Source organism: Trachemys scripta, chromosome 13, assembly GCF_013100865.1.
Source record: "Trachemys scripta elegans isolate TJP31775 chromosome 13, CAS_Tse_1.0, whole genome shotgun sequence".
Classification (NCBI taxonomy): Eukaryota; Metazoa; Chordata; order Testudines; family Emydidae; genus Trachemys; species Trachemys scripta.
The window spans coordinates 33,394,954-33,415,614 of NC_048310.1; the positions used below are offsets into that span (position 1 = coordinate 33,394,954).

The 20,661-nt window shown below is 42.7% G+C and overlaps 1 protein-coding gene across 2 annotated transcripts in view; it reads right to left on the reverse strand.

The window, feature by feature from the left end:
- The window catches only part of SLC12A4 (solute carrier family 12 member 4), a 67,277-nt gene that overhangs the window by 12,361 nt on the left and 34,255 nt on the right, over window positions 1-20,661 (reverse strand). For both annotated transcript variants that reach the window (XM_034788232.1, XM_034788233.1), the window contains exons 4-16: window positions 18,838-18,984; window positions 15,318-15,372; window positions 13,903-14,033; window positions 13,095-13,336; window positions 10,341-10,555; window positions 9,023-9,187; window positions 8,836-8,934; window positions 7,313-7,370; window positions 5,594-5,768; window positions 4,279-4,397; window positions 3,682-3,780; window positions 2,939-3,058; window positions 1,061-1,165 (exon numbers count right to left, since the gene is read on the reverse strand). In XM_034788232.1, the coding sequence (XP_034644123.1) occupies window positions 1,061-1,165; window positions 2,939-3,058; window positions 3,682-3,780; window positions 4,279-4,397; window positions 5,594-5,768; window positions 7,313-7,370; window positions 8,836-8,934; window positions 9,023-9,187; window positions 10,341-10,555; window positions 13,095-13,336; window positions 13,903-14,033; window positions 15,318-15,372; window positions 18,838-18,984 (1,730 nt within the window). The remainder of the gene's footprint in view (window positions 1-1,060; window positions 1,166-2,938; window positions 3,059-3,681; window positions 3,781-4,278; window positions 4,398-5,593; window positions 5,769-7,312; window positions 7,371-8,835; window positions 8,935-9,022; window positions 9,188-10,340; window positions 10,556-13,094; window positions 13,337-13,902; window positions 14,034-15,317; window positions 15,373-18,837; window positions 18,985-20,661) is intronic.

Here is a 20,661-nt window from a genome sequence, read left to right on the forward strand (position 1 = left end):
CCCCATACAGTAGTGCTAGTTAGCAACATAATACAAGCTAGATTGAGCTAGGCACTTCAGAGATGAAAGTCATGGAAGAGTACAAGTTTACCTTTCGATTAATGAGGATTTCTCAGCCCACTAAGCCTTACTATTTTCCAGCTGCTGCACACAGAGCTCTGCTCTCTCAGAGCAAAATGCATGTTGCCTGTGTAATCTGGCTGCATGCAGCTGAAGTGCAGAGGCTAGAGGGAGAAATCCTTGGCCACTATTCCAGTTTTAAAGCTGCAGCCACATCAGCAACCTCCGTGCCACTACGGCAGGTATTAGGCCACTGCATTCCTGGAATCACAGATCTTGTGTGTCATTCCCCAACTCCACTTTCTGAACTAGCCTACACAGGGCCTGAGACTCCATCCACATCCCAGACAAGATGGGCTGCTGTTCTATCTCTGCAGGGCACCCCCCGTGTAGTTAATGTAGCAGGGATATCTTACATGGGCTGCTGCTCTGTCTCTGCAGGGCACCCCCCGTGTAGTTAATGTAGCACGGGATATCTTACATGGGCTGCGTGCATTTCACACTAAGTGTGCAGGACTTACTCACATGTTCTGACTCCCATCAGGGGCGGCTCTATGTTTTTTGCCACCCCAAGCACAGCAGTCAGGCAGCCTTCGGCGGTCCACTGGTCATGCGGATTCGGCGGCATTTCTGCAGGTTATCTGCCGGTCCCACACCTTCGGCGTACCCGCCGCCAAATTGCCGCCAAAGCCGCGGGACCAGCGGACCTCCCCAGGCATGCCGCCGAAGGCTACCTGACTGCCACCCTCACGGCGACCGGCACACCGGCCCCCGCGGCTTGCCGCCCCAGGCACGCACTTGCTGCACTGCTGCCTGGAGCCGCCCCTGACTCCCATTAAAAGATTGAGTTCTTAAACTTCTTTTGTATTTTTAAGATAGCAAAGCTCCTGTCCAGTGTCAAGCTAATTATTTACATGTAAATTGTGGGCATTGTTTTGAACCCTGCACATGCAACCAGAGGCTCAGCAAAATTTGCATTTTGCACATCCAAAATGCCTACCTCCAGTTCTTGGTGTGGGGAGGACCTTCTTCCAGTCTTAGCAAGGCATATCTGGCAGCACTGAGTGACAGACCCCGAATACCATCACCCCATTCCTTCTCTGCACTGCAAAGGATCACATATTTTAGTGAATACATGGTTTGAGATCTGATGATGAAAAGCGATATATATGAGCTAGGTAGTATTATGTCAGCAGTGTTTAACTTCCTTGCTCTTGCATAGAAGTCATAATTACTTTATAACAAATTTACGGATGTGCTTCACAACCTAATGTATTCACTGGGCTGAACTGCAAGATGTATTTCAAGCAAACACATCAGGCAGAGAATCATAGAACTGGAAGGGACCTCAAGAGGTCATCTAGTCCAGTCCCTTGCACTCAAGGCAGGACTAAGTATTATCTAGACCAGGGTAGGCAACCTATGGCACGCGAGCTGATTTTCAGTGGCGCTCACACAGCCCGGGTCCTGGCCACCAGTATGGGGGGCTCTGCATTTTAATTTAATTTTAAATGAAGCTTCTTAAACATTTTAAAAACTTTACTTTACAAACAACAATAGTTTAGTTATATACTATAGACTTATAGAAAGAGACCTTCTAAAAACGTTAAAATGTGTTACTGGCACGCGAAATCTTAAATCAGAGTGATTAAATGAAGACTCGGCACACCACTTCTGAAAGGTTGCCGAACCCTGATCTAGACCATCCCTGACAGGTGTTTGTCCAACCTGCTTTTAAAAATCCACAATGATGGAGATTCCACAACCTGCCTAGGCAATTTATTCCAGTGCTTAACCACTCTGACAGTTAGGAAGTTTTTCCTAATGTCCAATCTAAACTGCCCTTGCTGCAATTTAAGCCCATTGCTTCTTGTCCTATCCTCAGAGGTTAAGAAGAACAATTTTTCTCCCTCCTCCTTTTAACAACCTTTTATGTACTTGAAAACTGTTATGTCCCCTCTCAGTCTTCTCTTCTCCAGACTAAACAAATCCAATTTTTTCAATCTTCCCTCATAGGTCATGTTTTCTAGTCCTTTAATCATTTTTGTTGCTCTTTTCTGGACTTTCTCCAATTTGTCCACATCTTTCCTGAAATGTGGCACCCAGAAATGTGTCTTGTTTACAATACTCTTGCTAATACATCCCAGAATGTTTGCTTTTTTTGCAACAGCGTTACACTGTTGACTCATATTTAGCTTGTGATCCACTATGACCCCCAGATCCCTTTCCACAGTACTCCTTCCTAGGCAGTCATTTTCCATTTTGTATGTGTGCAACTGATTGTTCCTTCCTAAGTGGAGTACTTTGCAATTTATAAATCACTCCTGTCTGTGGTTGAGATTTCCTTGGGACATCATCATGCATGAACCACACCATGTGCTTCACCATCTGATTTGTGAAGATGAAGTTATACAGTCAAACTACCAGTCTAAGAGACTGAGAATAGCAATCTCATGCATCCCAAGGAAGGCTGAGTTTGGGTGCTGGTTCTCTCCCCACAAGACTCTCTAAAAACCCTTACTGCCTGGCCAATTTATGAGCCAAGAGTAGAGGGCTCCATTCAGGCCTCCTTGGCTAGAAGTTGTCAAAGGTCCAGGAGGGTAAAGTGGAGCAGGGAACTAGATCCCCAAAATAGGCCTTCAATTCAATTCCCGCTAACACACAGATTTCAAGAAACATTTTGCAGATGCTTACCCAAGAAATACGTCCTGATCTAATAAATTCTTTTTGGAATCACCACCGCAAAGGAGTTGCAAAAATACTCTCACGTAGGAAACTAATACCATAGACACAAAGCAATGCCCATTCACGTGCCGAACCAATAAATGGTAAGTAAGTCCAAGTCCCCCCTTACCCTTCTCCTTTTGGAAATACTTACCCTTGGTATTCAATGTACTTGTAAATCATGCCCGCAATGAGCATAGCCACCAGAGCATAATACCAGGATGAAATGAACATCAACGCAAGACAAATACTCATGCCTAAAAATGATAAAGCCCTGGGAGGGGGAAAAAATAGGTATTAGCAAGTACCTGGGGAGAAAAAGCTAAAAGCTTGAAGTACCTGCTACAAACCCATTGGTTATTTTAATTGCTTTCCCCCTTGAAGTTTCTCACCTTCTGTATCCTCTCTCCTGAAGAGATGGCAGTAAAAAGCAAACAATAACTTCCATCACCACTATTGTAATATACTCTATTGTGGGGATGACACTATTATTACATTAATCACCACAATTCTGGTCCACACTAAACAGAGGAGTTTCTTCCTGCATCCCTGACTACTACCAGATGGATGGAAGAAATCAAGCAGCCTTAACTGAGTCCCTCTTGATAGCCCCAGGGCACTGCAGAATCTTTCCATCTTCTCAGCCATCCTAAGATTGCCCAAGACACAATTTCAGAAACGAGGTGAGTGAGTAAGGTCCTCCATGGCTAGCTGCAAAAGCCACCTATAGAAATACTCCACGCCTGTGATCAGCAGCAGAAAACACACACTAACATCCCCTCTATTAGGAAGCTCTTCCCTCATATGAAGGGTTAACAACAGTCTTTCAAATCCCCTCAGTAGACCAAAGAATACGGACTAGAGTAGACCAAAGAATACACTGAGTCATTTGCTTACCAATGATAGTATTTAAATCGGGGCCGCCAATTTGGAGTTCTTAAAAGTGTTTGTACTGCACATGCCAGATTGACAAAGAGGTAACACATCAAGAAAAACCTGTAGAGAAGGAACAATTTAGCACACGTTAGTTTTTGACACAAACTGTAATAATGGAATGGTCTGAATGTCACTCACATAACACCAAAACCAATATCTGTTTTGCTAGCACAAGAGGCTATACCTCCAATTTGTTACTAAAGACGAGCCTAAACTGTTAATACAAATTAGATGTAAAGGTCAGAGACTCTTTACAAATGACTCTAACCAAATTCCTTCTGTCCAACTGCTGAGCACCAAACGTGATACGGTTTTCTAAAGGGAAGACCAATCCAGCTATGTCAGAAAAAAAATGTTCACTCATGATATATTTCAGAGGCATGACAATTTACATGTTAATTAAGATGGACGTCAGGTCATTTGTAGTCCTTAAATAAATGGAACTTCTGTCCCAATAACTGTTGTATTTATCTAAAATAGAGGTTCTAAAAGATAATCAAGTTAACAGACTTCAAAAGCCTGCCATATCTATCTTGTAACAGTGACTTTGTTCCTTACATGGAGAGAATTGGAGCCACCATGTCAAGTGAAGCTATAAGAATTCCAAGTTCAGCAATTAATGCTGTTAGCAGAAGCGCCCATGTTGGTTCACCATTTGCTTTCCCATGGCCAAAAACCTGAACAAAAAAAGAAAAGGAACATTATTTATTTGTACTATCTCACTTGACTCAGCTTAACTTGACACTGCTTACAAATACGTTCAGTAACATTCTAAAATAAAATCTATTTCCCACGTCAAAGATAGCGTGCAGGGGCGAATTTTCATATCTTTCATTGAAGGACAAGGACAGGAGTCTAGCTAGCCTCTAATCCCATTCTCTAGTCCATTGAGTTTGATGTCACACTCCTTCATGATACAAAAAATATTTATCCAAATCCTCCCTTCAATCCACACCTGCCTTTTTTTTATTTTAAACACAGACACTCACTTTAAAATCTAGTTTAAGAGTGGGGAATCCTTGTCCAATCTCCCTTTCTTCTGTTTCTAGGAAGAAGAGCCTTACCTTGCTTTTGACAAGATTAAGCAAGAAGCTAGTCGGAGAAGAGGCAGTAGTGGTCTGCAAGCAGTAGACAGCAACTAAAAAGTGAAGGTATGGCTTCTGCTTCAACATATGAAACCTGACTGGGGCCCTACTCCGGCAGAAACAGCAAAGAAGAGTGAGAGATGACCACTGAGGGCTTGTCTCCATTACCCGCTGGATCGACAGGCAGCAGTCGATCCAGCAGGGGTCAATTTATCGTGTCTAGTCTAGACACGATAAATTGACTGCCGAGCACTCTCCCGTCGACTCCGGTACTCCACCAGGGCGAGAGGCGCAGGCGGAGTTGACGGGACAGCGTCAGCCGTCGACTTACCACAGTGAAGACACCGTGGTAAGTAGATCTAAGTACATCGACTTCAGCTAAGTTATTCACGTAGCTGAAGTTGCATAATTTAGATCAATCCTCCCCGCCCCCAGTGTAAACCAGCCTCACTCTCAAGGTCCAAATATCCCATAGCGAGAGGGCCTGGAGGAATCTCAGCAGTTACATTTGCTCCACTCCTCCTAGCACCAGATCAAAGTGTAGGCAGGGTTAGTAGTGGGGCTGGTAGGCTTGCGAGCAGGGACTGGGAGCTTGAAGCTTAGTGGCCTGATTTCTGCATAACCAGCCTGCAACTCAGCGATCAGGTTTCTGATATCTGCCAACTACATCTACATATTCCAATTTCCTTCTGCCTGTCTCCAGGAACATAACTTTACCCCACTGGCTAGGCCATGGGGTTCGTGTATGCTGCGTACAGCACAATGAACGTTATTTAATATTTACAAACCCATAGGAAAGGAATAATGTTGTCCTTTGCTATAGCTTGCAGTAGCCGTGGGGCTCCAGTGAGGCTCTGTAAGCCTGCTCCACAGGTAGAGAAGAATGAGCCTATCACAATGACCCAAGGTGAGGGCCAAGAAAGCGTGCCCACCACTAAGTTCTTGTTCACTGCATCACCATACCTGTAGGATAAAGAAAGGTTAGCCAGTCTTATATTTCACTTTGACAGAGTCTGTCTTATTCAAATGTAAGCCAACAAGAAGTATGTTAGATTTTATTTAAACCAAAATTTCCAGCAACTTCTTGAACAAAAAACTGCAATATAGGAAAAAATCTGAATCAATAGCCCAAGCGACCTCCTACAGCAAGCTAACCACTACTGAAAAGAAGGTTGCACCCATTTTCCAAGGACAGGCATCTGAAAACTCACTTCAGTCTTAAGTTATTTATAACACTTCTATTGCCTTGTTAACCAAGTACTCGTTTCTGTTTATCTGGTGAGAAGCCATCCTTAGTACATTGAAACCGAGCTCTCCTGTTTATTTAAACAACGAGTGACACCTACGTTTTTCTGCCCTATGTTTTTTAGCATGAAATAACCACCATTAAGTATGGAAATTGGTTGTACAATTTCAGACTCATACAAAAAGCTTCAGTGATGATGGACCTTTTCAACCAGATTGTAGCCTTATGCCAGACTTTATTAACAAGCAGTTCCCTGCTTGTCCCCTGAGAGAAGATCTTCATGGGAGCTTTCAGAAATGCTGTTTGTAGAGTCCAGCATTAGGATAACTATCATTACTTGATTTACAGGGTTAAGAACCTGAGGGTAAGAAACATGATCGTCAAATGTGACAACATGTTTCTAATTATAAATGGCTGCTTGGATTTGACCATGTTCACATCCCCTTTTTATTCTTAATTCACAAGTGGGATTTTGGTCACAAGCATTTAAGGGAAACAGCAATCCTTCATGTAAATACCCATATGTGCGCAAGACCACAAGTGAGCAGACACGATCATACACTATTTTAATGAGCAGTCATTCTGTATTAAAAAGTTTCAGCCATTCAACCAAACTATAAAAAATATTATCCTCCAACTTGTGCCCACACTGCCCACGAGTAACAGAGAGCAAACTATTCATTTTAACAACTATCTGCTAAGATCACATTGGCCCAAGACTATCTATACTATTAGACAAATTCTCACAAATAGTCAATACATTTGCAGCAATCAAAAATTAGTTTCTCAGGAGGAAAAAAGGGCTGAATTCATCACATAATTTATTTGCAAGGAAAAATTTCACCAGGTCTAGTAAGGAGGCAGAAAGGGAGAACAGGGGAGCAAAGGGGAAGTTCAGTGTTCAGATAACATCAGCGGGTTTTTGATTTTCTAGAAAGTCAACTGTAATGACAAGAAATCGATCTCTGGACCTAGTACCCCTTGGAACTCAAAAGGCAACCCGTGATGCGAGGCAAAATGGATAAAATGTTCTTCTGAAGACCCTACACTACTAGTGTTTGGAGGGAGCAGACACACAAAGCAGAGGGAAATGTAGAACCCATTCTTCCAAAGTATCCTTTACATTTTGAATGCAGATATGCCTAAGAGGCAGCTTTAGTCAGGTGTGGAGGTGAAGGCAAAGACTAAAATATTCATTGGCCAAAGGCAGGGCACAACCTCCCCTACCATGCTATAGGTAAAATATTTCATCATTACTTACTTGTCTCTAAGTACAACGCCCTCTATGCAGGCTCCAAATAGTAATACACTGCTGAAATCTTGAGTATAGAGTACATTAAGGAAGGTAATTTTATTTAGACATGATGAATCAATGCAATTATATTGAACATCATTAAAGCTCAATGTTTACCCCTGTGCAAATGATTATGATGCAGTGGTATCCTCTGTATAATCAGATATCATGATCACTCGAGGTATGCGGGTCAGTGAGTTGTTAATACCACCCAATGTACCAATCTTTAATAGTTAAGAGACAAATATGATTAAATTGTTGTTCCAAAATTCAAATTTAAGAAAGACTGGATTAAAGAGACATGGTTAATGTTTTTAATAAAATTTGTTTTACATTTCAAAACTCCCTGGTGGGAGCTGAAAGCCTTAAAAGAGACTGCTTTGAACCAGACGTTAACAGACCAAGTAGAGTAAACCAGCAACCATGCCCCAAACAGAAGAGCTCCAGTCTGGTAGGAAGTGACCCAGCGAAAGTGTAACTTGGGGAGATCAATTACTGATCTAGACACTATGACAAACCCCGAGGGTCCTGGATGGAGATCAGGTGGAGTGGGCCCGGGTCGCCCTACCTTGCCTCCATGCTCCCCTGTAAAAGCAGCCCGCTGCATACAATCTGGCCGGGACGTCCTCTGAATGACTACGCCGTCAAAAACTGTAAGGCCACTGCCTGAGCACTAGGCCAGCTGGTCACCAGACTGTCCCGCTACATTAACGTACAAGCAACAACTTCTGGAACAAAAAAGGTCAGCTCCAGAAGTACCACACGGAAGCTCTCTGGAAGACAGAAGGAGTATGACATGGAGTACAATGTCCTTTTGATGACAAAGGGCTCAGTCCTGATCTGCAGTTTGGCTGAAGTGTCAGAAGACAGGTTCATTTCCTGGTTCACATGTAGTTTGCAGAAGAGCTTATTAGCAGGATATCAGCAGCTAATTTTAGAGTGGTCTGGTCTACACTGATTCCTTTTATTCCAACTTTCCGTCCCCACCCCAATTCCATTTCTAATTTAACAATCTAGCTACTACATCTTGCCGTCTCTGGCTACTTTGATGCTCCTTGTGTTCCCTTTTACACATTTCGCTTTCAAATTCTTAGACAGCACACAGTGCCCTCCCTTTACTCAAAATTAAAAACCTATTTGTTTAAAAAGGTACTGTGATCTAGAAATTCCTGTATTTAAGGTCTTTCCCCACCTTACCAGCTGGCAGTGTTTTTAATGGATCTCTGCATTCTGTCAGCCCAAGATACCACTGACTGCTAGTCAGCTTTCTTAAAGGAGCAAGTAACAGCAGCCAGAAAGCAAAGAGATAGAGAGGGGAGGAAGTTACATACTCTCAATTGAACCAGTGTTTATGTTCTTTCACTGACATATGACAATTGCAGGGGTATTTATATCAACTGAAAACAGTGCAATGAACCAGGAGCACAAATAATAATAAAATTCAATTGATTCACAATGTGCTAGAATTCTATTCTACTTTTAAAGGATACAGACGAGTGACGTGGTGACAATAGCCAGAATTGTTCCGACGGGAATAGATTTTTGCGCATCTTTGAGGTCTCCTGATCTGTTTGAACCAGCCATGATACCTAAACATAGATTTCAGTTTAAGAAAATACCACAAGAGATCAAAGAAAGTTAATTAAAAATCCCACAAACCCCTTTCCCAGTATTCACCAGTCACTGAAGGGAAGAAGATGCCAACTAGTACTGTGAAGGAAGTGGCTATATCCGCAAACACATAAAGGTGAAGGTTGCTTTTCAACCCTGATACATCAACTGATGGATGATCAGCTTTTTCCAGTATCTCTCCTTTCTCCATATAATTGCTCCACAGATTATCTGGGGGGCAGGAAGAGGGCAGAAAAGTGGTGTTACCACCACAAAAAGAGAGCAGTAAATACAGGCTCACCCAAACCTAACCTACTGAACTCTTAATGAGCTACTCAAAGCAATAACAGACTGGAGTGAAACTTAGTGGGTTACTACAGCTACAAAACTAAACACACAAAACTTCCAAAACAGAAAAGGTTTCCATCGTATTTCCATGCAAACTTTTCACAAGCGCAACAAACATGTTTGGATTATCACCTCACAAATCAACTGCCTGGAAAGGTTTATGCAACATTTTTTGATTCTATGAAGTTAATGAACTGATGTTATATCATTCTAACGTACCACTTAAATAGACTTGCTCTAACAAAGCAACATAAGTTTAGCATTGCCACATAAATTAGGTATATTAAATGAAAGAGTATACATATACATAGTAACTGAAAAAACCTAAAGCGGTAACCCTAACCAGATATCTAGATGGAAGTTATTTTATTCTTTAGGAAGTGGAAGTATTATGACTGCATGGATTTGCATTTAACTAATGTTTCAACAATGCATGGAATAAGCAGTGAATATGTCTGCTAAACTTCCTTGTTAAATAGGAACTTTATGAACATATACACATCACCTGCACACAGAAAATGTTCCCTGTAATTCTTGTTTAGAGTGAGCATTTTGTAGTATTATATATGTAGCTTTGCAGTAGGTTTGTAGAGAGCAAGGACACAGATAAATCACCTCCATGCACACACTTCTATGCTTCTTCCAGCTAGAATCTACTATGTTATAAATCGGAGTATGTAACATCCTACCACTGCTCTCCAACCCAGACATTTTAGCCTGGTTTTGAAGAGTTATATAGTATGCCCAGGTTAATTCGCCCTACAATATTAATGTAGTTGAGTTTCTATTGCAAATATCAGTCTCATTCAGTCAATTTTGTAGAACTGAGACTAAGCCTCTTATCTAGAAAAACGATTAACACCATCTACTCTTTAAAGTATTCTAACAGTTTTCTTCGAAAGGGTTTTCTTAACTGTAATTAGATTTCTTCAGTACTTTTTCTCTACTAGCATAGAACAGCTCAATCCACCTGAACTGCTCTGCATGCCTCTTAACAAGAGGATTTCCTTTGATCCAACAGTGTTTTGTACCATACCTTTTAAAATGCCACTTGCAGCTCCAGGAATACCTGCTATCTCCGTAACGTTGTTGAGCAGAAAATACTTGTCACAGTTATCGGTGGTTAAGTTAGAACTATGGCAGAAGAGTTCCCAGAGCTTGGTGGCCACAGTCATATTGCCCACAATTGTTGTTTTGGCACAAACATCAAAATGACCTCTCGTCAGGGTCCTGTTGCCCAGCATGCAAATCCTGGAAGGGGAATGAGAGAGTCATTTAGAAGTACATACTAAGCAAAGATGGTTACTCGCATCAGATGTTATTTGGAAAGCGTAGCTTTTCCCTTTTCATACACTGGGATTTTAAAGTGGTTCTCCTTCATAACAACTTGTTCCAGATTTGAGACTTTCCTGGGAAGCAGAACCATGAGCGTGTATGTTGACATTGTTGTGTTTTAATATTCAATATTTTGAATATTAAAACAAACATGTAATTATTTCTCTCTCCACTTCCCCTCGGTGTCCCACTTCCAGGGTGCAGCTCGGGATATTTTGCCTACAAGTGGGGCTGGCAGTTCTGAAGATCAGCAGCATCTGAAGGGTATGTGCCACCTAATGCCCCTTCCCCCATGAGTGGGATGAAGAACAGATGGAGGGAAAGGATTATAGAGCACAAGCCTTCGATTTGGGGTCCAATTTCCTCCTCTGCCACAGACTCCCTTTGTGTCCTTGGGCAAGTCTCTTAGTCGCTCTGTGCCTCAGTTCTCTATAAAATGGGGACAATAGCACTTCTCTATCTCACTGGGGTGCTCTAAGGATAAATACATGAAAGATTGTGAAGTGCTCATATAATAAACTAATGGGGCCATATGAGGTACAGGCTGACCAAACCTAGATCACCAGTGTGAATAGGGGGTCACTGCTATGTTTCTCCAGCTGGTTTGTTGGGAGTGGAGAGAAGAGAAATTCAGGAAGTTTCAGTGTGGCTGTAATCCATGACAAAAAAGATATTAGCCAACATTTTTGCTCTACTTTTATGCATGAGTGACTGAAAGACTGTACTTAGAGTAGTTACCAATGGTTCACTGTCAAACTGGCGGGGGGCAGGGAAGAAAAGGGGGAGTGTATATATAATAGGGTCCCACGGGGGTTCGTCCTGGATCCGGTACTATTCAATATATTCATTAATTACTTGGACAACGGAGTGGAAAGTATGCTTATAAAATTTGCAGATGACACCAAGCTGGAAAGGGTTGCAAGCACTTTGGAGGACAGGACTAGAATTCAAAATGACCTTGACAAATTGGAGAATTGGTCTGAAATCAACAAGTTGAAATTCAGTAAAGATAAGTGTGAAGTACTATACCTAGCAAGGAAAAATCAAATACACAAGTACAAAAGGGGGAATAACTGGCTAGGCAGTTGTACTGCTGACAAGGACCTGGTGGATCACAAATTGAAAATGAGCCAACAATCTGATACAGTTTCTAAAAAGTCTAATACAATTCTGGGTTGTATTAAACAGGAATGTCATATGTAAGACATGGAGGTAACTGTCCCACTCTATTTGGCACTGGGGTACTGTGTCCAGTTTTGGGTGCCATACTTTAGACGAGATATGAACAAATTGGAGAGAGTCCAGAGAAGAGCAACAAAAATAATAAAAGGTTTAGAAAGCATGATCTATGAGGCAATGATTTTTAAAATGGTCATGTTTAATCTCGGGAAAAGAAGGCGTGGGGGGAAGGGCCGGGTGCTGATGACAGTCTCCAACAAGGAAGATTTAGGATAGATGTTAGGAGAAACTTTCTAACTATAAAGATAGTTTAGTTCTGGAATAGGCTTCCAGCGAAGATTGTGGAATCCCCCTAACTGAAGGTATTTAATAACAGATTGGACAAATATCTGTCAGGGGATGGCCTAGGTTTATTTAGTCCTGCCTCTTGACTCAAGATCCTTTCCAGACCCACATCGTGCCAGCATGAGTAGGCAAGCAGAGGGAAGCATTCACTAAATAAGAGAAAGCTACAGGGAGAGAGAAACACTGTATTTTAATTTATTCCTGATCATTTGTATGCGAGTTTGGTTTTTGGTTTTTATTTATTTCCATTGAAGTCAATGGTAAAACTCCCACTCTTCACTGCAATGGTGCAGACTGGGCTCTACATGCATAGTGGGGGCCTGTGGAGGTTGTGGCTACTCATTTAGCATTACGCTACTTTTGTCAAGTGAATAATTTGTCAGATTAAGCTACCCTAACTGCACTGCATAATCCCCTGCTACCGTTGCCTGTGCTCTGCATTCCCTTGTACAGCATGAGCCTGCACTGAATTTAAAACAAAAAGGACTAAGTCAACTGTACTCTGGCTCAGAACTAAAGCAACTTTGCATCACAAAATGAACTGATGCCATGTGAGGAAAGTTTATGTTGTATCTAGAGTATCTGGTTCTCTCTTTCTGCATGAGGGGGAATCGGTTGAAAAGCCTCAACTTCCATCCATCTTCCTCTATCTGTGCAGAAGACCCAAACCTAGTGGATCTGGCTAAAGATGGGAAAGGTTAACAATGTGTTTATTTTAGGCTAAGGAGCTTTGTTTCATGGGTTTATCGAACTATGCTCACTGCAACATAAAATTTAACATTCATAAAGTAAACAATTTTTATAGCACGTAAGTGCTGCCATATTTGCTGGGTAACTTTAAAATAACTTCCATTGAATCAGTGCTCCCAAATGGCAACTGAAGATATTTCTGACTTGCAGGTTGACATACCCAGTGAGCAAGATTACTTACGGAAATGCAGGGGGATCGAAGATGGACTTGATAGCACCAGCATAAATGGACAATATGGATATTATTACACAGGCCAAGAAGAGAGAAGCAAATTTGTTAACATATTTCACTCCTACAAAAACTACCACAGCCATAAAGGTGAGGAATATGGTTCCATAAACTCGCATGTTGTTCAGTGTAGCACTAGATGTATCATGGGCACCAGTGGAATGAAAAATTGCTGCTTGTGGTGCAATGTATGTCTGAAATAGAAAACAAAAAGTTAGCTAAAGGGCTGCAGTAAGACAACAAGAGTTTCAAATATACTTTCACTTATTGCATGTTTCAATTTTAAATAAGCGTTACATACCAGAACATTTATTTCAATGTAAATCAATTCTCTATTTGCAAAATACATTGAGCTAGGGTTCTTCACCCTGTAGAATAGTCAATCGATATGGGCAGTTTTGTAGTTTTACCTCCATAATACAATTAACTAGCCTTAGCTATGCCACTGACTCACTGGGTGGCTTGAAATAAGTCACACTTCAACCTACATTTTCAAACGTGAATAGTGATTTGGGGCGTCTCTGTTTTTTGATACCAAAATGAGATACCTTCAAGGGCCCTGGCTTCCAGAGGATGGACACTGCACTTTCTGAAAGTCAGGCCCCTAGAAAAGAATAAAAGTGGCACCCAATAATCACGGTTGAAAATGTAAGCCTTCATCCTCTATGCCTCTTCAAAATGAGAATAATTCGATCCCTATGAGGCAGGAATTCTGCAGTAGTTTCTACATGTGACTTGCCACATAAGCATTACTACTCACCAATAAAATCTCAATGGCACCAAGTATGTACATAGCTCCTGCAAATGTTGTTCCCAAGTAAAAGCACAGTCCAACAGCTCCACCGAACTCTGGACCTAGGGACCTGGAGATCATGAAATAGGAGCCACCAGCTACAAGATAGAAAAGGGAGGTGGTATTTTCCAGAATATTTTTATATTACGAATGCGACATTTTAAAAAATCCAGGACATGCATACAAAGTTATAAATTGCATATCCAGCTTTTTTCAGATCTTTACCAGAAATACCTTTGTTTACACAACAGCAAACTAAACAAAGATAGCTCTCAGTTGCCTAGGCAGCATTCAGCAGAAATACAGGCTATTAAATCAAGCCTTGTATCTTGGCTCAATCCAGGTTTCCTCCCCAGAAATGTATTTAAATCTTTTACATTTGGGGACAAATGCACAGGTGGGTGCTAGTAATTTGCAGTGACCGAAATCCTGAGGGTGCTTATGGTATTTAATCTATTCTTATTCTATTTTGCAATTTCCCATTCTATACAAATTTGTTAGACTCAAAAACAAATCATATTCTTATCCTCTTCAGATAAGAGAAACAGTCATATGCACAGACAAACTGTGTAAATGAAGGGCTACAACACAGATGAACTAAGTTACATGCAGTGCAAATCTGTTTAGTGTCCAATGAAAGATTAGCTAGTATCACCAGTCTGAAGAGTGAGCTACATTTTAAGTTCCTGGATTTCACATTTTGTATACACTGAACTACTTTTCTTCCTCATTAAATCAGTCCCTCAATCTGCTGTGAAGTTCAACTTGATGGGATCTGAAGAAAAAAAACCTTAGAAAAATAGCAGTGAGACCATAGCAATGGTGGCTATGTCAGTACAGGACATGTTTTTCAAACATGTGTTGCCAACCCATGATTTTAGCAAGTCACCATGTTTCTTAAAAACCTGAATCTGGGAGGCATGTGATATGGGGAGAATCTCAGCTTTCATTTAAAATAATTACATGCCCTTATGGTAGCAGATCAAGGTTTGAAAATGTGGCCCAAACGTACCTTAAAGAAAGGAAAAAAAAACAGGTACTTTGGCTTAAAAATCATGAGGGTTTTTTTTTAAATCTGATGGGTTTGGGAGGGGAGGGGGCAAGAGAGGGCCTGGCTCATGATTTTTTAACACTTGGGGTTGGCAGTTCTGGAGAAGGTACAATACAGTTCTTCACTTGACATGTCCGGACATTAGTTTGCCTTCTCATCTAATTTCAATGGAAAGCAACAAAAAAATCTACCTTTATTAAACCACAATCTTCTAGTTAGCATACAGATTTGCACATGTTTACAGTTGTATTTACAGGGAGGAAACGTGAGTCAAAATGGATTACAGATGTGCTATTCTGACTGAAGTGAGGAATTTACTAATTACAATTACCTGGAACTACACCATTTGTTGCTATTGCACTCATTGATATGGCTGTCAGCATAGTCTGTGGAGAAAAAGACAATGGATATATTTACATAAGTAAGTCTCAAAAATACAGTTCTTTCCCTGTATAGTAAAATAAGCAAAACAGAAAAAGTTGTCATGCTTAAGTAGGAATTTATAGCATTTCTGTTCTACCCCATGGTAACAGAATGTACCCCTGTATTCATGCCATATACACTACTTACTCCTGAGGGCATTCTGTGCCAAAAAATTAAATATTCTGCGCACATTTTAAAATTCTGCAAGTTTTATTTGGCATGGCATAGGGAGCACAGGCCACTGGTTCTACGAAGGTGGGAGATCACCCTGCAGCCTCCCCACACCAGCACCCCCAGGACACGGACTCAGTGGTGAGGCTGCATCCGAGCCTGACACAGCACAAGGCCTGGGCCTGCCCCAGAAACACCCTGGGGCCCCTGCCCCTCTGCGGCAGGATCCAAATGTAGAGGGGCTCAGTGTGGGGGAATCCAGGTGTGGGGTGAGAGGATTCTGTGTGGGACAATCTGGGTGCAGGCAGCTCAGTGGGGGGTCTATGTGTGGGGGGATCTAGACAAACAGAGGCTCGTTGGAGGGTGGCGGTTGCCAGGTGTAAGAGCAATGGGACTCTGCAGGGGCTTCCAGGTGAAAGTGGTTGGGGTTCAGAAGAGGGGTCTGGGTGTGGGGGAGTGGGGCTTGGTGAGGGGAGGGTCTGGGTGCAGCTATTTGGGGGTCAGTGGTGTGGGGGTCTGGATGTGGGGGCTCAGGATGGTACAGTGGGATGGGGCTCATCAGGGTGGAGGTTTGAGTGCAGGGAGCTCAGTGGGGGGTGGTCTGGATGCAGGGGTGGGGGTCTGGAGGCAGGGGGTCTGGGTGCATGGGGGCCTCCAGATGCAGGGGTTGAGGTTCAGTGGGCTGGGGTTCGGGTGTGGAGGGCTAGGGGGGTTCTGGGTGTATGGGGTGAAGGTTCGCAGGGATGTCTGGGTATGGGAGGTCCCGATACATGGGGGTTGGGTGGATGGGGGAGCAGCTCCCCTTACAGTGACCCCTCGCCCCGCAGCTGAGGAGCGATGGGGGCAGGAAGCAGGGGAGGATGCTGAGATTCCTGGGGGAGGGTCTGACACAGCCCCAGCCCTTCCTTGCAGGGGAAGAGGAAATCTCATCCTTCCCTGCCTCCAGCCCAGCCGGGACTAGTAGTTGATCCCAGCTCAGGGTAGGAGCCACTGGCTGGGATGTTCCCAGCCCTACAGTGATTTACCTCTCCGCCGGCTGCTCTGGGTGCCTGAAACAATGTACCTGTGCAGCTAGGGAGTGGTGTGCAACTGCTTTTGCAGCTTCCCTTTGCTTCCTGTCAAAAAGTCTTTTGTCTGCAGGGAAGCAAAGAAATCTGCGGGGATATGAATTCTGCACACGCGCAGAATTCCCCCAAGCGTACCTACTGTAATAATCTTTGTACACTGTATGCCTTGTAAGTTATCATTTTAAAACTCAATGTGTTGATCAGTATTGTTCTGATAAAATATGTGTGGCAACACTGAAGTTATAAGATTCTATTGTATAGTGTTATTAATAGATGGACCAAACTGAGGTAGGCAAAAGGTGTATCTCAAACAAAGGAATGTGTGCTCTGATTAATTTGCATTTAAGCAGTAAACAGAATCATCAAGCAGGAAGGGAAACAAGGGAAGCTCAAATAAATGAGGAAAAAACAGCAGGGAAATCCTTTCCTACAGACTTTTTGTCTCCTAGCACACAGGTGGAAATATTTTCCAAGAGGGGGACTGAAACTATAAAAAGGAGGGACAAAGACCCCAAGGCACACTTCAGGTATGCACAGACACACACACACCCCCGACCTAAAGTGACAAAGAAACCATTCACTGGATTCTGGGAGAAGCGGTCCTGACCTAGGGTATTTGGTCAATAAGAGAGCTGAAAGCATATGGTGAGAAACTTTGCTTGACTCTAATATAGTTTAAGTTAGGTACAAGTAGCATTTTAACTTTATTTTCTTATAACCATTTCTGACTTTTATGCCTCATTACTTGTACTCACTTTAAATCTCTCACTTTGTGGCTGTTTTATTGTTTTATCTAATCATGTGTGTTTAAATTTAAATGTCTGGGAAACTCCATTTGGGGTGGCAAGTTGTGTGCATATTATTTCTATTAAAGAAATAATACACACTATATAATTTGTATTGTCCAGAAGAGGGCTGGGAAGTACAGGACATACATTTCTGGGGGGAAATCTAAGATTGGAGGTGTGTTGGGGTCACCCTGAAGTATAACCAAGGCTGGTGAGAGCCAGAGTGTAACCCAAGTGTGGCTGGCCAGCTGCAGTTACGCACAGACATGCAGGGTGTGGCTTGCATGCTGGACGGCTATTTGTGAGTGGCCTAGGTGAGAACTGCTTCAACCAAAGCATTGTAAAGTACCCAAGGTTGCAGGGTAGGGTTGTAGAACACAGTTGCTCAGTAGTCTGGATTGTACCCTGGTATGTCACACCCTCCAAAGGTCATTTTCTCAATGCAGAAAACTCATCGATTTCACAACAACAAAAACAATTTAACGATTAAACTCTTCAGCCTTTCACGTGGGAGATGAGTGTGGCTTGCACATACAGCGTAACAGATGTGCCAAAGGAGAAGAGCTTTGTAAGACTTCACACATTTACTGTCAATTCTGCTTGGACAATATTGTGGGATCTGAATTTCCAAACCCCACCTATAAGAGTGTGGCTGCTTAACTGCTTAGATTGCACATGCAATCTGAACAATTTATCTTAGAGCCACAAGGTAGATTCACCCATAGATCATGGCAGGGCCCCCTTCACCACTCTTTACTACCCAACTAACTTAGGCCAGGCCTACACCAGAACAGGTTTGCTGGCATAGCTATCCCAGAAAACCCTCCTAGTTTAGTCGCAGTTTATACCAGCAAAAAAGTGCTTTTGGCAATAGAGGTTACACCATTTCCCTGAGCGAAATAAGACTACATCTGAAGTGCTTTACCACCATAGGAGTACCAGTATACTATACTGGCAAAGAGTTTCTACTGTGGACACATGTATACCAGCAAAGCTGCACTTTGTAAATTCCCACCCACACACCCCCAAGCAAAATAAAAATATCTGTAAAGCAGCGATTCACTGATACAGTTGGAGATTCTGCCAACCACAGATCTCTTCACATCCTGACCAACATAGCTATACCAACAGAAGTGTAGCCTAAGTTAAACTGGCAAAAGCACTTGTACACCATTATAACTGCATCTACGTTAGGACTTTTACCGTTATAATAATGTTTACCTCCCCCCCACTCAAAAAATCACACCCCTAATTGACATTACTATGCTGTCAAATGTTTCTGGTGTAGTCCTGGTCTTAGTCCTACACACATGTATAGTTAACCCCCTTAGAGGGGCACAGTAAAAGCTTTGCAAGAGGTACACACGGTATGAGACAGGTCTTAATTTGATCATGTACTCACACAACAGCAGCAGATTAAGACTATCAGGAAGGACTGTAGAACTCCTGCTGTTCCCACCATCCATGTCAACCGAAGGAAGAGAATAACCCCAAAGATATTCTGCATACATGGAAGGTACACTCCCATCAGGGTGCCCATGCTGGGTGACTGAAAATAAACACATACATCAACTTTCATTCACTCGGTAACTCAAAACTAGGGTTTAGAACACAGAGGAGGAAAATAGATTTCAGATATTTAAATGACATCATGCTGTGATAGATTATAATAAAAAGATACACCACTGTTACAATGCTGTACTTCCAAAAAACCTCAAGAGAATGGTTTAAACCAAAACCGTTGGTTGACTGGCAACAAAATTTGGACCAGGCTGCTAGCTCTTCATTCCAGCCCCACCTCTCCAGCAGTTACCAACTGAACATATTTATATTCTTTATTAGTAGTACTGTGGTAGTACCTACAAGCACCTAGCAAGGAGCTGGACTCTGCTGTGCTAGATGCTGTACAAACACAGAACAAGAACCCAGCCCCTGTCCAAAAAACTTACAATCTAAGTAAAGAACAGGTTTATCCCCAAAAGTCCAGTGTGTTTCCAGTTACAACTACCAAAAGATTTGGAAACAGCTTTGAGAAATGTGCTATATATTTTCCATAATCTTTACATATTAGGTTTATACAGTAAAACCTGTGCTCTCCAGCACTTTACCAACTGGAAAGCTCTATAAACCGGCATTTCTGATCTTCATTGAAAGTCCAGTTTATAGTCCGGTTGGCATGGGGTCAGCAGGCTCCCTACCTGCCTCTGCGTGACTCCCCAAAAGTGGCAACATGTCCCTGCTGCTCCTAGGCGGAGGAATGCCACGAGGGGTTTGGAGTGCAGGAGGGGGTGCGGGGCGCGGGCTCTGGGAGGGAGTTGGGGTGTAGGAGAGGGATTGGAGCAGGGGACCGGGGCATGGGAGGGATTTCAGGGTGCCGGATCCAGGCAGTGCTCCTGAGGTGGCTCCCTGCAAGTGGTGACATGTCCCTGCTGCTCCTAGGCGGAGGACTGGCTAGGCAGCTCTGTGCACTGCCCCCACCCCTCCCCAAATGCTGAAACTACCAACTGCCTTTTCAATAGGATTTTGCATCATGTTGCTGACGTGAGGTAGCACCACACTTCTAGTGAAGAACAGGCCTTAGAGCGTGGGCTGATCAATTCTCAAGAGGACACTTGGGAGGCAGGAGGGGGAGACCAAGTCCAAAGAGTCTTAGACTGGATTTTTGATGTTTATTCTTAGCTCCTTTTGTAACTCAAGCCAAACCAAGTAATTTTTTAGCCATTGCAATTTGTGTGGCCTGTTTGGAGAAGAGTGGGAGGGCGGGAGTTGGGAGGAGGGGAGGTCATGTGTTCTGTTCTATTAGACTGCCAGAAGGTGGCTGATTAATGATGCAGTCAATAACTGTTCCATCATACAAAAACAGCTATCATTTGTGTAGCGAATAGTTATTGTACTACAACACTAACGGAATCAACGTGGCCCACTATGAAAACATGTTTTGGCTTTTCCTTGGCGTGTATGAAGAAGCAAGAAATCATTGTCCCATGATGCTAATGGAAGCTGTGTTTGTGCACAGACATCCTAATTAGAAGTGCCCTAATTCAAATTTCAGGCCTGGTCTACACTAGGCGTTTATGTCGAAGTTAGCGCCGTTACATCGAATTAACCCTGCACCCGTCCACACCGCGAAGGTATTTAGTTCGACATAGAGGTCTCTTTAATTCGACTTCTGTACTCCTCCCCGACGAGGGGAGTAGCGCTAAATTCGACATGGCCATGTCGAATT